Source organism: Hoplias malabaricus, chromosome X2 (assembly GCF_029633855.1).
Source record: "Hoplias malabaricus isolate fHopMal1 chromosome X2, fHopMal1.hap1, whole genome shotgun sequence".
NCBI lineage: Eukaryota > Metazoa > Chordata > Actinopteri > Characiformes > Erythrinidae > Hoplias > Hoplias malabaricus.
The window spans coordinates 22411376-22428505 of NC_089819.1; the positions used below are offsets into that span (position 1 = coordinate 22411376).

Sequence of the window (17130 nt, forward strand, 5' to 3'; positions counted from 1 at the left end):
AACACAATAGCTTCTATTTGCAGTGCCTTACCTTTGCATAGCCAAGCATGATCATTCGCACTAGCACCACGTTAATGTGCACTCCCAGAGAGTCATCATGGTAAATCTCATTCACCTGAAATGACAAAGAACAGTTTCACCTTTAAATGTGTCTAGACTGTTGTAAAGATTGTTTCAAGCAGAGTTAATGAGTACTGTGCGCAAGTCTTTAGACTCCTCAACAGGAGAAAAATGAGTAAATATAACACTTAGTGTTACATGTGTTCTGTGTATAATTTCCAAATCAATAAATCACAGTACATCAACATAAAATACTAACTTACACCTGGAACTGTAGTGATGTCATGTACCGAAATGTGACCAAAAAAGTGGTGGACACCTGTTCATTGTATATTTCTTTAATAAGGTTTAATAGGTTTTAATATTGTACTCATGTTGAATGTTTGTAAGACTTGTGCTGGTGCATTTTACCATGGAATTTTTTTCGCATCTTATAAGAAAGGGCTGATTTCAAACAAAGGCTCTTATTGGCCAGCTCTGTGTAAGAGAGTACAAACTCTAATTTAACTTTAATTCACCATCACATTATTTTTTTGAGAATTAACATGATCAAAGCACACATGCTTTTGGTGCTGGTTCTTCTAGTGCAATTGTTCTGAAACTGTGGTTCTGGAGCATGCTGAAAATGTTACACATTCATTCAAAAAAGAAAAATTGAGTAATTAAAAGCATCCATGTGCAAATTACACAATCGCTGTCAGTTTTCATATCAGATTAAAGATCTGAAACGGTACACTTCCACAATAAAGAATAACACCACCCCAGTTTCCAAATCCCAAGAGATATCTTACAATGCTCGCTTGTGGACTGCAGAACCAGGTAGGCCAAACAAAACTGCCACAACTTTGTTTGCCACTTGTCAAAAATATGACCAAGACCAAGCACTGTAAAAAGTGGATGGTGAGATCTGTTGTTGAAACTCACTGATTTACTCCCTTCCATTGCATAGCCAGGGTTAGCACTTTTACTAAAACAGTAAGCAGTAAATGCATATGCGTGCCTACAGTGTACCAGTTTTGAGTGTGTTATTTGTAGATTTATGTTATGTATGTGTTATATGTTTCTGTGCTAAGACTTATAGGTGGTTCTTGGAGTTTTTGGTTTGATAATGGGTGGTACTTGGTCTAAAGGAGGTTTGGGTTTAATAATGGGTGGCACTTGGTCTAAAATCTTTAAGCACAACGTTTGTAACAAAATGGTTGTCATTATTGTGATGTAACAGAAAATGGAAAAAAATCTCCACAGGTTTTCAAGTCGGGTCCCTTTGTTCAAAAGGGGAATATTCATTTCTCAAATGAATGATACAATTACAAGTAACGTACAAGCCAACTGGGAATGAAAATGTAGGATTTTTTAGCTGGTTTTCTTGTAATCAGTTTTCCTGCAGCTACAGCCTCTATTTAATTTATACACTAGATGTTGGAACATTTCTGTGAGGATTTGAATTCAGTAACAATAGCATCAATAAGGTCAGATACTGGTGTTAGCAGAATATTTCTGGATCACAGCTCACTATTCCAACACATTTATATTCTCAGTTCACAGCACAGTCATCATTTCTATTTATGTCTGAGGAAAAGGAAGCAAAGCATTTGTAATTCACATGTGCTTTGTGTGGTAAAAAAATCAAGCCACTTGACCTGTGTCTGTTTGTACAATTCGTATTCAAGTGGTCTGGCAATATAAGATCTGTTGTATGGACTTAGACACTGGAGAACTGCATCATTGAACAAGGCCACATCGACAAGCGTATGGACCTTTATAAAAAAAGATTTTCTCCCTCTAGAGCTTAATAGTGCATTATATATTTCTACTTCAGCATCCTTTATATTTATTGACATGTGGGAATCTGAAATCTAGTGATATCTGCATGTATACATTGTACCGGGTGGGCCATTTATAAGGATACACCTTAATAAAATGGGAATGGTTGGTGATATTAACTTCCTATTTGTGGCACATTAGTATATGGGAGGGGGGAAACTTTTCAGGATGGATGGTGACCATGGCGGCCATTTTGAAGTCGGCAATTTTGGATCCAACTTTTGTTTTTTCAATGGGAAAAGGGTCAACTATGGATACTGGAAGCCTGTGCTAGCATTTGTCCTGCGGTGTTGCTATTAGTGTGTGAAGAGTGGGAGAAGAGGGTTGCATTGGCAATCCAACACAATGGGCAGCACTTTGAACACATTTTATAAGCACACCATTGTTTTTCTTGTGAAATTCTCAATAAGTTTGATGTGTCACATGACCCTCTTCCCTTTGAAAAAACAAAAGTTGGATCCAAAATGGCTGACTTCAAAATGGCTGCCATGGTCACCACCCATCTTGAAAAGTTTCCCCCCTCCCATATACTAATGTGCCACAAACAGGAAGTTAATATCACCAACCATTCCATTTTATTAAGGTGTATCCACATAAATGGCCCACCCTGTAGTTTAATGACTTATGTAATTCACTAAATAGGGAGGGAAATGCTATTTAAATTTAAGTCAGAAACAGGCATGCAGTTTGACGTCAGCTTTTTCAAAAAGATGCATTTTTACCATCCACATGAGAACAGTGACATAAAACATTGTGTTCATGTAGACAGGAGGCCAAACCAGACAATAACAGCTGTTTTTAAAACAGGCTGTGTACAGCTGTATGGAGTTTTATAAACACACTAAAGCCACAAAATGTCCCTCCACCGCTTCCCTTTACAATACTTCAGGCAAACACACACACACTAAGGTGAAATAAGACAAATCCAGTCTTATTCCGAGCTGGACTGCTGAGCTTGTGAACTAACCAATGCCAAGCTGAGGCTCTGGCCAATGGACATAGTGTCTCGCCATACACAGCCCCAGAAACATACAAACGGAGCGTGTTCCTGTCTTATTTCCAGTTATTCAGCCACCGTGAATAAAAAAACAGGTTAACACACACCCAAGACACACTGTATTCGGATCATTCAAACAATATACAGAGACAGACCTAAAACATCTTTAATGAAAATATAAACAAACAAGAAACATGAGTCTAAACAGAATATAGCCATAGTATCTACAGATAAAATGAAATCTGTGAACAGCCTTTATTGATCCCCTTAGGGAAATTCTCTAATTTTGACCCATCCATGCGTTGCAGTAACAAATTGTTTTTAGCGTGGACACCGTATTTGGGACCTATTATCTGTTTCAGAGTGTAGTACTAATGTAATCAGATGGGAAAAGTGGATACATTTATCTCATAAATAATTCTTCTTTCTGTGCTGGATTGAATCTCACAACACCCAAATCACAAAAGCCCACAACCACTTTGCATCAAAGGGAAAAACTCATCCAACAGTTTTGCATAGAATCAAAACTTATCCACTGTTAGCCATATTAGCATTTTCATCATAGTAACTAATGGAAAATTGTTAGCACATCCGACTCTAATTTCCCTGCTCGTGACCAAATCTGATTGAGTTATTCATACATATAACAAAAGCCCTCTCTTCTACACACTGTTTACAGGGTAAATAACCCAATCCCACTGTCCCTGCACTCTGAGTACAACAGATTCTTGGATAAAAATTGTTTACTGTAACTGTCAACGTTAATTATTTTTTCTGATTTGGCTTAAAATTTCTTAAAGTAATTTTCCTTGTCTGAAAATGTGAGATCAGTGGGAGATGTCTCCAAGCTGCAGTGAAGCCGAGGCAATATCCCAAATGTCTCCCTACACCCTCTATAGGGCACAGCGTTGGTCATATAATAACGGTTTTTGCACTTACACGGTGTGTTAAAAAATTATTTAATCAGCTATAAGTTCCTTTTCCCTATCATTTGAGATGCAACTCATGATCCTCTCTTCTGACTCAGACAGACAACAGGTCTGTCAACATATCCAAGAGGGTAAAGTTCTTTGTTTATCCACCTGTTCTCATTGTTGTCTAGGACAATCTGCACACCTACGAATGAGAGCACTTGTCTGATTTTTTTCCTATGGGAGCTTCTGCCAGACATCAAAACATCCTTATAAAAGTGACCTTACTCACATTAGTGTGGGGTGACTTGGAATGAAGCATTCTTTTAAAACCTGGCTAACTAACAAGGAAAAAAGTTCCTTAACTGAATGGCAATTATACAGCTCACAGACATGAAAACATCAACCTTCAAACAAAGTTAGACCTCTCTTCACTCAGGCTGCTTTTAAACCCCTTCTTTCATTTTGCATTACAGCATGTCTGGCGACAGAATCAATTCTGCTTCAGAAGATGGTGGTAAATAAAGAGATAGAGATAGAGAGAGAGAGAGACAAGGCCCTGTACTGTGAGGGAGAATGAGTAAGTGAGTGGAGAGCCACTCTCTTCTGCATAATTCATGGAAGTGTGGGTCTCTCGACAGGATCACTGTCATGAAGGACGGAGAGAAGGGGAAGAAAATTGGATCTTATGAAGCATTCTCTTAAGTCTCCAGTAAGTAAATGTGAAGAGTCCAGTTGGCGGCGATGGAGCTAGTGTTTGGGGGCAAGGTGCCCGCATATTGACTGCATTTTTAGGTGTGTCTACAGACTGAATGAACATCCAGTTAATGAAAAGAGCCCAGTGTTGGGGCAGTAACCCAGGGGCCCTATAAAGGCTCAGCTGTTTTTTTCTGTTTTTCCTTTCTCACCTCGCTAAGGGGCTGCAGTGTAGGTCTGTGAAAAAGCAGGATGTGATGCTGCCGTCTCTGCCCCGACGACTACTTCCCAGAAACCAGGCCAACCAAAAACTCAATACACAGATTATATGTACTTTTACAGGTCTAGGGCTACTATTGTCTGATATATACATATACATTAAATATGATCAATATAATGATACCAGTTGTAGTTATTGAATTAATAAACTTTATCAATACATATAATTATATTCAGGTTGACAGAAAAAAGCTGCATATACTATAAAGAGGGCATTGAACACTATTACAAAAATACCAGATACAATGAAGAGCACTGCAGATACTGATACTATGGAGTGATCATTGTTACTCCAGCATACTATGGAGTAACAAACACACATTACTAATTTTACTGAAATAAAAATACTCTCAGAATATTATTATAAATAAATGTTTTGTTCTGAAATAAATTTTGTTCTGAAAAATGGGCACTTACTGAACATTTTGTCTCAAATATTAGGATGGTCTCCAACATATACACAGTCCTATACACATAAAAATTGCTTACACATAACTGGAAATGACTTTATAGGTTTAAAGTTAAAAATCTCAATTTTGTTTTAAATTTCGTTTTAAAACGAGAACTTCTGTAAAAAAAAATAATTATGTCAATGGACACCAGCCCTTCCCAGTAAACAAGGAATGTCCCTGGACGTTCAAAATAGGTCTAAAACTAGTCTGTCCGTCAAGGACATATTTTAAACGTCAATGGACGTCCAAAATCCATCATAATAAGTTAGTTAAGTGGTGACCAATCGATAACGTCAGTGGACGTCCAAAACGAGTTTTATACAAGTAATTTATTTCGGGACCAATTAATAACGTCCAAAATACGTCTAATAGTCATCTTTTCAATGTCTGTGTTTGGACGTCTTTTCAACTTTCATTTTCAACCTTAAGAGAACGATGATTAGACGGCAGTCATTCCGTTACTTCAACGTTGAATCAACGGCTAATTGTTTACTGGGTTTTTACTCTTTGTTATTGTTATTTCAGCAACCCCACCAAACACCAGACGTCATATGAAGGTAGTTTTTTTTTCTGGTCAGTCCATCATTGCCTTTATTTAGGCCAAATATAGTTGTTGAAATTTGGTCGGTATGATTTGGTCCAAATTTAGCCCAAGACAGACGTTTTGTTTTTTCAGACCATATAATTTTAGACAAAGAGGGACGTCTTTTTGTAGATGTCATTTCACCTTTCATTTGCAACCAAATATAATCGTCATTTCATAATCTTGGCTTAATCGTATTTTCAACGTCACTGAGTCAGTCATTAAGTGAAAATACCTCACCTATTACGCAATTGTTATCAGTCACTTACCAAGCTTTAAATAAGAAAATGTAGCTTCTATAGCAAAGTTAGACCAGTCAGAAACCACACAGAGCTTTTTACATGACAACTAAATTCAATCCAGCTCTACTTTCAGCGTATAATATTATAGCTAGTTCTCCATCTTCTTCAATATAAAAACAGGCCTGAACCTTTATTTATAGAAAATAATTACATTTTAATTTGCAATAACAAAATGAAAAAATCCCTATTGCATATTTTACCCAAATCATCCCATCCTCCTAATATTTAATTACATTAATCTGATATTGATTCAGTGTATGAGTAAATGTGTGAGTGTGTGCTGTCCTGCGAAGGACTGGCACCCCCTCCAGGGGTGAAGGAATAAATTATATTGATTCAGTTGAGCCTAGGAAAATAGCAAGTACAAAGGAAAATAATGGTTTTCAGATCACTGGGATCACATTGATATGTTAATGAAGGTTGATTATCACTCATATAGAATGAGAGTAATTGCCTATTTGCATTTATTTTACTTTTTTCTTCCAAGTGGTTAACCTTCACTTATGATCTTAAAGTTCATTGAGGTGAACGTGGGGTCAAACTGAACATACTAATGCATAGCGGCAGTGTATGAGGTAAGCGTGGGAGAAACACAGCAGTAACAGGCCTTAATTGGTACCTTGCTTTGAATTAAATGGCACTCAAGCTGCATATATTTATTGTATGTCTCTGTGATAGGGCCAAGCGTGTGGGTGACCTGAGCTATGAGTAGCTCTTTAATGTTGCTGTACACAACTCAGGAGTGATTGTGCGCTTGGAGGAGGTGTGCAGTGATTGGATTTGATCCTGCATCCGAGAGCAATTAATGCACAACTAACCTCCACTGTACAGAGGAGAGACAGTCAAGAGGAGACTCAGTATTTGTCCTTGAAGGCATATTACAGCCATGCCATATGGTCACAGTCCTGTGATACAGCCCACAGATGGAGAAGCCAATTATATAATATCCCACCAATTTGTTTGACTTACAGAATGTTCTCCCTTCCAGGCAAAACGCTTGACATAGCTCATAAGGTAAATAAAAATAAGGCAGGAAGGTAGTCTGAAAACACAGTATTGTGTAAGACATATGCCATTAGTTTGGGGTTCCCCTGGGTTACATGTTAGGAAAACTTGTGTTTTCTCTGGAAATGTTTATGAGATACATCTGGATATGTCCAAACAATTGTTGGCTCTTCTTTTAATGAGTGATTTCTGCTACTTAAATGTGCATCCATTTTGAACTAAGAGTTCAAATGAACCCTGAAAAAAAAACACAGTCAATAAACTGTCTTGTGTTGAAGCAGCTGAAAATGAACAGGGCCGCATGGGGTGAGCATTGTTTTTGATCCAGAACTAACCTTCCACATCAGAACTTGACCTCATTAGTGTTTATGTGGCTGAATGCTTTTAAACCCTCACAATAACTGTTCCACTATCTAGTGTAAAGCCTTCTTAGAAGAGTAAGAAGTTCTGTAGCCAAGGGGTCAAATACATTATTTAAGGAGTCTACACACGCCTTCACTGTCAGAACACAATACATATAGCCACATTTCTGAAGTGAAAATTTACTTTATTAAATTTAATCTTTCTCTTTAATGTATTCAAATTTTGGAACCTAATTATTCTGCCATTCAACGTAAAATGCGATTTAATTTGGAATATAATAGCATTTTATTAAATACATATTGGAACATTTATATTTCTTCTCTGTTATTCATTACTAAACATTCACAGAAAGGAAATGACAAGCGGTGTAACAAGTAAATAAAATAAAAGCTGGATTATGTTTAGGTATTACAGGAACATTATGAAGAAAGAATGCTGTTAATGCAACCACACATAATAAGTGCTATGCCTTTGCTTTTCCTGCGCTGGTTTAACTCCTGATAACAAAACCGCATTTGCATATGTTTTGTGGAAAATAAACAACATCAAACACAAGCAAACTGACCAATCAGTATCAGTATTATCACCTAGAGACAAAGCACTCCCCTCCAATCACATCCACAGCAATTTAGACACAAATAACCACTGCTTATCTGTGTTCGGCTTTCCAAGTGAGCTCTTTAACCCCGTAAACAGGGGCCGGGAGGGTCCTCACTTCCTTATCTCACCCTCAGTATGAGATTATAATATATAAAAAAGTAATTAGGAATCATGTACAGCATTTACTCAATAATCTGTATTAAGAACTGAAACTAGGTAAAGATAATGGTTTAAAGGGTTAAAGGAACACTACATGATTTAGTATTTTTGCTCATTTGCTCCCTCTACAGTGGCAGAGTGTAACTGAATTCACTTCAACGACAGAGACACTATTTTCCCTATTACAGGTCAGTGAAACATCACAGTGATTTTGAAGCTGCAGTTTTAACTTAGAAATACTACCCAGTGTTCATTTAAATAACTGAAAAATTCACACTTAAACTATAACTACTCTCCAAACCTAAAGACAGAATCTAGAGAGGTTGAAAAGGTTTTTATTTTATTATCTTTGAAAAAAAAAGATAAGGAAGGAGATATATTCTGACTGGCTGTCAAAATGTTGAGTGGTTTGTGTGTGAAAGTGTGTGTGTGTTTGGAGGGGGGAGGTTCTAATTGGCTCCAGCTGGACAAAGATAATCTACAAATGTTTTTAATATTTTGACTGAATATGAATATGTACCCGGGCAGATGATTAAATTGTTCACTGGCATATGAACGCAGATTACCTTGGCTTCTCAAATGCAGCTGAGGATGTCCACGTGCACCAGGTTTCACCCAAGTCCACCCCATCCATCACACTCCGGCTCACTTTCTCACCCATACAATTAAGGAGCAAGTCCATTCAGTTTAAGAATAAAAAGTCTGGCCTGGCTCCGCAGCTTAGAGTGGTTTGTGCTGGTGGAGGTGAGGTAAGGTTAGAATTTGACTAATTATACAGAACGCATCAGACACTGACCACACATGGAATCCAGTCAATCAATCAGTTCCAGTTTATTGGACAGCCACTCAATCTTCATCGTAAAAAAAAACCCTCCCATCCAGAGCACTGCAATCTAGGGTGAGCAGTGTCTCATTTCCATTCAGTTCTAACAGTGGTGGCTGGTTTCTGACTTTGCCACCACCCCACACTTCTCAGAAGTCATTAGAATAATAATAACAGCCGGCAGGGTAAGCAGCAGGAAATACGAAACTACATGGCCATACTAGTAGGCTAGCAGCCATTCATTAGCAGACAGCCAATTAAACAGCCCGTCTCTGCCTCATTTCAAAGGCAGATAAAACCTGAACTGACACACAGAGCAGCAGAGACATCTACTGGGGGATTTTTCAGATCAGCAACTCCAGCTCCTATCATCCAGAGCACTAAGGCTTTTCCTGAGTCAATACTTTAAGCCAATTAAATCACCCCCTGCCACCGCCTCCCCTTTACGAGACTTTGTGCCTCATAGCCACGTGGATGGAAGGCATCAGTTTAACAGCACAGGAGCCATACCATGACAGGAGTCTGACAGCGCAAATGAAATATACATGTCCAGGATTAACCAGACACATCCCCAAGCTGCCATATTGATAACATGCTTTCATAGCTCATAAACTGTGACAAAAGAATAGCATTGAATCCTTTGAAGAGTCCGTCAAATTGTTTCAAATGTTTCTAAAAGGTTTTGGGTGCGTAAAATAAATGACATCAACAGCAATTAAAGGAAAGTCAACGATTGTGGGGCAAAGCAGTTCTAAGCTCTGCATTTTATTAAAGGGATATGGTGTGTTTGAGGGGATTATGTTTAACTCGTCTGTAAGATTTTATTCACTTTTTTAATTACCACAGAAACGAATTTGTTTAGTTTTATAGCACGTACGGTAATGCAGTTAGCTTCTTAAGTGATCTGAAAAAGCAAAAATAAGTCAATATTACACATCTACGGAGCAGGAATAGTGCAATATCCTTATTTCGGTTCATGCTTTTCAACATTTGGTTCTCTCCTTTGTCTAAAGCAACTCTAGATGCCTCTGCCATAAGCAGAGAGAGAAAGAAAGAGAAAGACTAGTATATCCTACCAAGCCAATTTATTTTTCTACTGATTTACAGTCACTGGGGCTTTGTAAACACATTCGACTGGAGAGCAGCAAACGGTAAACAAACATCTTCTGAATTTTATAAAAAGTGCCTTTTTACCAGTGCAGAAGATCCAGTGGCTCTTTCACCTTCACATCACTATTTCACATCATTATAGCCTTCAGTTCCAAAAAGTTCTGTGCTAAAACTTATTATAACGTAAGGTTACATTTTAATTATATTCATGCAAATGAGCCGAGTGAGTTGAAATCCTCTCTCCATAGTAACACGGGCTTTACTCTCCCAACATAAAGAGATTAATAGATGATTGGAGGGTTTAAGTGTTGTTCTGGCAGCAGATGGAATGGTGCTATGAAGCCTGTGAACTTTTAGCTCCTGGAAATTGTGCCTACACCTGGGAAATTTCCCACTATAGACAAAGGCAATCTATAAACAGGAGCAGCTTAGAGAAAAATAAGCTGGGAAAATATTGACTACTATCACACACCTCACATATTGCCATTCAACTGAGTGTGCTGCTATTTAACCTTCAGCCTGAACTGAACGGCTAGAGTAACAGTGGCAAATTAACTCAAGGTAGATTATTGGAATCGTGAGTGTGTGTGTGTTGTATTTGTGTGGCAAGGTATTTAACCCTTAGAAGTTTTTAGTGCTGGTAGGAACGAAAGCATGATATAAGTTCATGGCTCACATGTACCTTATTGGAAAAAGCAGAACATTTCTATCAAAATATAGATTCCAGGATCTCAGCAGATACTCAACAGATACGAAAAATTATATCAGGATTATATCAATGTCATCAGATATTTGCTTAATTAAAAAATATATCCTTCATTTACAAGCACTAAATAAGTACATTTTATATCAACGTCAATAAACACCCAACTATATCATTAATTATAGCTGAAAGTAACTGAAATACTCACAATGTTCATCAGTGTGAGAAGATAGTTCTGAACATGTTCCTTTCCGTGGAAACGTACGACGGAATCATCGACCCCGAGAAGCACCTCGATGTTGTAGTCGTCATCTCCAGCGTGTCTGCGTCTCCTGACTGTGTGGTTCACCTGTTTGGCGACATTTTCCAGAACCCCTGGGACATCCAGTTCAGGCTCTGCAGGACGAAAGAGCAAGAATCAACTCACAGGAGTTCTTAACTTTTTCTACCTTAAGGTTTACAATGTTATCACTGGAAACCATGGCATCCGCCATTCTGGAACATATTTATTATGTATCCAACTCTGCAAAAGACCTCATTCTTTGTCCGTGCAGTGATGGAGCGATTGTGAAGAAGTTATTGGGCTACTGTGTTATTTTTGGGGTAAGTTTCATTTGCACTGAAACACACAGTATATCCACACTGAGATAAATGTATTGCCTTCCTTTTCAGTGCTAAAACACATTTTGGTTTCAAACTGGATCAACTGATGCCTTCAGTCCCTAAATTATTATGAGACATTATTCAGAAATTAATTCAGATATATTTTTACAAATAGATTTTTTCAACAAAGTCAAACACTATGCACTAATTTGATTGTGCTTTTATTAGCACCTCACATATTATCTTCTCTTATTTGTAATTCAGGGTTGTAGATTAATAAAATGCCAGTCTTTCATTTTATACGGTGCACTCATACTCTGGATCAACCCTGATGCTTAAGTCACACTCTTGACTCATCCTCTGTGCAAAATTCCCAAAGGATGTTTAAGTCTTATGAATGCCTGATTAAAGAAGAGAGTTGTCACTTTTGATAACAGAAAAAGATGTGTATGTTTGCCCACAGTGACAATACTGAGGCCTGAGTTCAAGTCCAAGTCTTTTTGTTCACAAGCTGAAAGTGTTATGTAAGTGGACAGCAGCCAAGAAACACAGAAATGAACCCTACGAGAGCTCTGTCCTCACGGTTCACTTTACATCTCTGTGCATTTAGCAGCTCAGAATGATTCAGAGCACTGAAATATCTCACACTACACTATGATTCCAGCTGATCTAGAATCATTAACAGCACAATGACCACTCGAACGTGACTCATATTGTGATTGGATATAGAAAATCACTTTTTTAAATGTATCCACAAAACAGGTGTGTATTTTTTAAATCTGTAAATATGTTTCTGGTGAACACTGTATATATAATAAGTATATTTTCAAATAAACTAATTCTAGTAACATCCTTATGAACATCTTAGTGTTTATCTTGGACTCTATTGTAAGTTCTCTGCTTATGAAAGCTTTTGGGAATCCGGCGACCGGTTGCGCAACTCTGTATTAATACATCATTAGGAGCAACGTTCAAATTAGGGACTAAAATGACATCAAGAGCCGGAGGGCAGCAGATGATAGAGTGAGCCGATGATTGGAACACATTGGTCTTTAAACGATGCCATTGCACTAGATGATGCATGACTAAATGTCATGACTGTCCACTCTCCAATATCAAGGTCATGATACTCTGTTAACTCTCGAACTACAAGTGACTCTAACCTGCAGTTAAAGGGTCAAATTCTGTTCAATTAATTACAACACAGCGATGTGCTTCTGCTTCTCCGGTTCACTGCTTCAGCCCATGGCCTTCTGTCTGTGGTGAGCGTGTACTCTAGGGTAAATACTGTGCTCCGGTTTGGCTGGGGGTCTACAGTGGGGGGATTGTGAGGAACATTCCTCTGCCCCGTGTCCTGTTATGACATACACATTCTTTTGCTGCCCAGTTCCCAAAAGGGTAAACATCGCTCCACTTCAAAAAATACAGGGCTTCCCCTCAGACTCCTTTAAGACTCAGAGAGAGTGTTTATGTGTGTGTGTGTTTGTGTGTCCCAGTTTGGTTTGCCTGACCCACAGTGGCTCTGCACCTCAATCCCTTGGGGATTTCTCCACTGGGGAAGTGAAGCAAAGATAGCTCACACGTGGCAAAGCTGCCCATCCTGCCAGCAGCTCTTCTTAAAAACGACCACCAATGGTGAAAGGCACAGGCCGGACTGTGGCCAGTGGAAATGTACTGTCCTCGAAGCTGGACGTCTCTTGAGGGGTTGGGTTTCAGCGCTACGTCAAAGCGACGCACTCCTACACACAAGCACCGATGGGTTATTTCGGCTCTGCTTCACAGAATGTGGCCGTTCATGAAAAACTGGTCACCATTACCCGTGTAATGTCTCCAAATGTGTGTGTGTGCATCCACCACCGACCAGTTAAGCTTCTATTTTTTGCCACAAACCCGAGCATAAATCCAAGCTAATTCCTCCCTTTGAGAGATTGTATTTTAGAGGCAGGCGACTTTCTCTCAACACGGAGAAATATACAGCCCTAAAATGGCCCCTGGAGAAAATAAAGAACCCAAACACATTGAAATATGAATTAACTTCAATTTACAAGGTAGATGTTATATTTTTATATTTTTATGTAGAATTTAGAGAAGCTTTGATGATCAAAACACCTGTTCAGTTTGCTTGGTTCCTGTCTTATACTGATAGGGAGAGACTTATTGAAACTCATGTTGATGTCTTAATTCTTTGAAGCCGTAACCAAGCTGACAGTGAGCAATTTGTAAAAAATAATCTGTATTTATGAAGAAAAAAAAAACCAGCAGCCTATTCAATTATTTACAGTATGCCAAGTTGCAAAATATGGGTCAGCGCTTAGAGTCAAAGAGGTGGGGGGTTGGGGGGAGGGAGTGCGGCTGCGTGACTGGATTTAATTTTGTTCGCCCTGCTTTTATTTACCTTTGGAAAAGGGGGTCGATCGGCTTCCCGCACATAAAACCCCAGATTAACAGCCCTCTCTTTGAAGGCTGAAGGTGGGTCTTTTTCTCTGCCTACTAGAATCAACAATTAAGATGGAACAGCATGCTAATAACTAACAGCGTGGAGACTGAGCCAAAAGATGCTGTAGGAGGCAGTTTATGTGGAGCTTTAATACACGTGGCATGGAAGAATAAAGGCAGAAGCGGAGCTCTAAAGTGTCGGGAGCTGCTGGAGCACTTTATAAGCCTGAGAGAGCGCCCTCGTAAATATAACAAGCTGAGCTGGCTAGCCATAAGCTGCAGTACACCAAGTCTGGTGGTGGAGCATGCATTAGTTCAACACTTTGGTCATGTATGATTTGATTTGATTAACATAGATTAGATGCCTGCTCATAAACGCAGGTATGACCGCAAGGTATAAACAATATTTACTGAATATCTACTTTGAAAAAGGGGTCTTTTAAAAAATCTAAATAAAATAATGATTGATCTGTTCTCATGTAACTCTGGAGGCTCACTACAGGGAGCTATTTGATGAAAGTGGTGCAGCATTAATAAAATACAAGGTTAGTTATTTCAAAAGTCTGATTCAATATCCATGCCCTACAGAAACACTACCTACTAAACTCAACAAGATAATCATAAAATACACCACATATTTGCGACAAAGTGGCATCAAATCCTTATTGGCCACATTCATTCATTCATTCATTCATTCATTATCTGTAACCCTTATCCAGTTCAGGGTCGCGGTGGGTCCAGAGCCTACCTGGAATCATTGGGCGCAAGGCGGGAATACACCCTGGAGGGGGCGCCAGTCCTTCACAGGGCAACACACACACTTGCACATTCACTCACACACTCACACCTACGGGCACTTTTGAGTCGCCAATCCACCTACCAACGTGTGTTTTTGGACTGTGGGAGGAAACCGGAGCACCCAGAGGAAACCCACGCAGACACAGGGAGAACACACCACACTCCTCACACACAGTCACCCGGAGGAAACCCACGCAGACACAGGGAGAACACACCACACTCCTCACAGACAGTCACCTGGAGCGGGAATCAAACCCACAACCTCCAGGTCTTTATTGGCCACATATTCGTTTTAAAAATCAACAAGAATTTCTCAGTTTCCACAACTGATATATTGGTCTTTGTACTATTTTTAATAAAAAATTGTGTTGAAATAGTTTGCACATAATTGCCTTGTTTTATATTCTGAGATCCCTGCTGTTTGTTACAGTCCTGACAGAGGCTTTGGTCACTCTGATGTTCACTCACTCTCTCTGCATAGTTCACAGAGCTTTCTAAAGCTTTTAAATGCCAACGCAAAGCCAGGGGTCATCAATTTTCACAATGGAGGAAGGTTTGCATGTTTGTCCACAGTGACAGTGTCATCCTGACCTGAGAGAGGACATGTTTCATCAAACTCCTTTCAAAAGCTCAGAAACATAGCCCCCGCTGTCAGCAGAGGAAAAAAAAGAAGGACATTTTCAATGATTTCCATGTGATAGCCTTGGCAATATTCTGCACCTCTATACATGTATAAGAGAATTTAAATGGACCTGAGAGCATTTGCACATCAGTGCTCCTGCATGTGTGAAAATGTTTACTCTTCAGGAGCAGAATATTAAACAGACACAGCAGCATGTGTTCTCAATAATGTGTAATGTGTACATTATTATAGAAAGGTCAATATCCATTTTAAAGATTATTCAATAATCCTCTGATTGAGATTTTGGTTTTTGATACATTTACATGTCTCTACAAGACTGTGAAACATTAAAGGAAATTAAACACATTCATTCATTCATTCATTCATTCATCATCTGTAAGTGCTTATCCAATTCAGGGTCGCGGTGGGTCCAGAACCTACCTGGAATCATTGGGCGCAAGGCAGGAATACACCCTGGAGGGGGCGCCAGTCCTTCACAGGGCTAAACACATTCATATTTATGCAATTTAGCAGTCATTCTTATCCTGAGAGACTTACCATTATATCAAGTGAGTGCAGCGTAAAGAGTCTTGCCAAAGGATATTTATTGGTATCGCATGGTTACTGCCCAAGCTGGGCACTGAGATCTAGTTTGCCACGATGAGGGTAGTAGTTATCCACTAAACTATCCAACCACAAAAACATTAATTATACATTTTATAATTGAGAAATTGGGTTTATTTAGGTCCTAATCCTCAGCTATAAATATGAGTTTTTAATGTAAAACAACACTAGCCTTTAGTAGATAAAATTTATCAAGCAAATCTCCATACATTTTGCCTCCAAGAGTGATTTCACACCTCAGACATCCAAAGCATATACATTATATGACCAAAAGGTCATGTGGCTACAAGTGTGGTGAATTTGGATGTGTAAATTCACATCTTGTAGCACTGCTGGTTGATGTGTTGGGGCTCTCTATATATAACAGAGAAAACGCTAGCCATGTAGCCATATATAAGCTGATAACATTAGCATAAAGCAGCCAGGTGTGCAGTCAGTCTGGAGGATGGATTAGAAGGTATTTACCTTTTGCAGTGTTTTTGTTTTAATGTTCATAGCTGGTGAAAAAGCAAAATAGCCTGTTAGTGTCGCCATCCTCCCAGCACCGCCTTGGCTCCACATTTTTCACAGAGCGACGTGAACTACAAATGTCTAATGTTATCACGGCTTAACAACGTACACATCACGGAGAGAAGATGCTGTTAGCTAAAACCACTTCCACAGCTGCAAGGACAGCTCCTACCTGAATGTGCAAATGATGACCCATAAATAAATCATGATGTATAAAGCAACGAGGCAGTGGAGGACCTCTGTGACACTTGCTCTAGGCTTTTCCTTGAGAGCTGATGTGACACTCAGCTCCTCTTTCAAATTTCACTCATGCTGTCAGTGGCATGACAGCTACAACTCCATAAAGAGAGCACTGGCCTGTAGAACATGAGCTGGGGATGGCCATCCTTCCCTCCTGGCCTTTTGTTTGCTTCTCTTTTTTTATCAATACTGAGGTGTCATCAGGTTTGGCCCCTGAGATTTCTACTGAAACGGAAGAGATCATTAATTAATGAACATGAGAAGGTTTTACAGCAAGAACCATCACAATTTCAGTTGTCGCATTTATACAACAGTTTTTAAGAAGGATATTTAAGGAAGTTTAATGGAGCTATTATTCATTTTCTAGTGTTTATTTTTCCTATTTTATTTTAGACAACTCTTTAACAGGTTATATTCTTTTTTAAGAATT

At 38.9% G+C, this 17130-nt stretch overlaps 1 protein-coding gene across 1 annotated transcript in view; it reads right to left on the minus strand.

Annotated features, from left to right (window-relative positions):
- Positions 1–17130, minus strand: part of LOC136676771 (A disintegrin and metalloproteinase with thrombospondin motifs 3-like) — a 132912-nt gene that overhangs the window by 77063 nt on the left and 38719 nt on the right. The window contains exons 6-7 of the mRNA XM_066653987.1: positions 11076–11261; positions 32–115 (exon numbers count right to left, since the gene is read on the minus strand). Of these exons, the coding sequence (XP_066510084.1) occupies positions 32–115; positions 11076–11261 (270 nt within the window). The remainder of the gene's footprint in view (positions 1–31; positions 116–11075; positions 11262–17130) is intronic.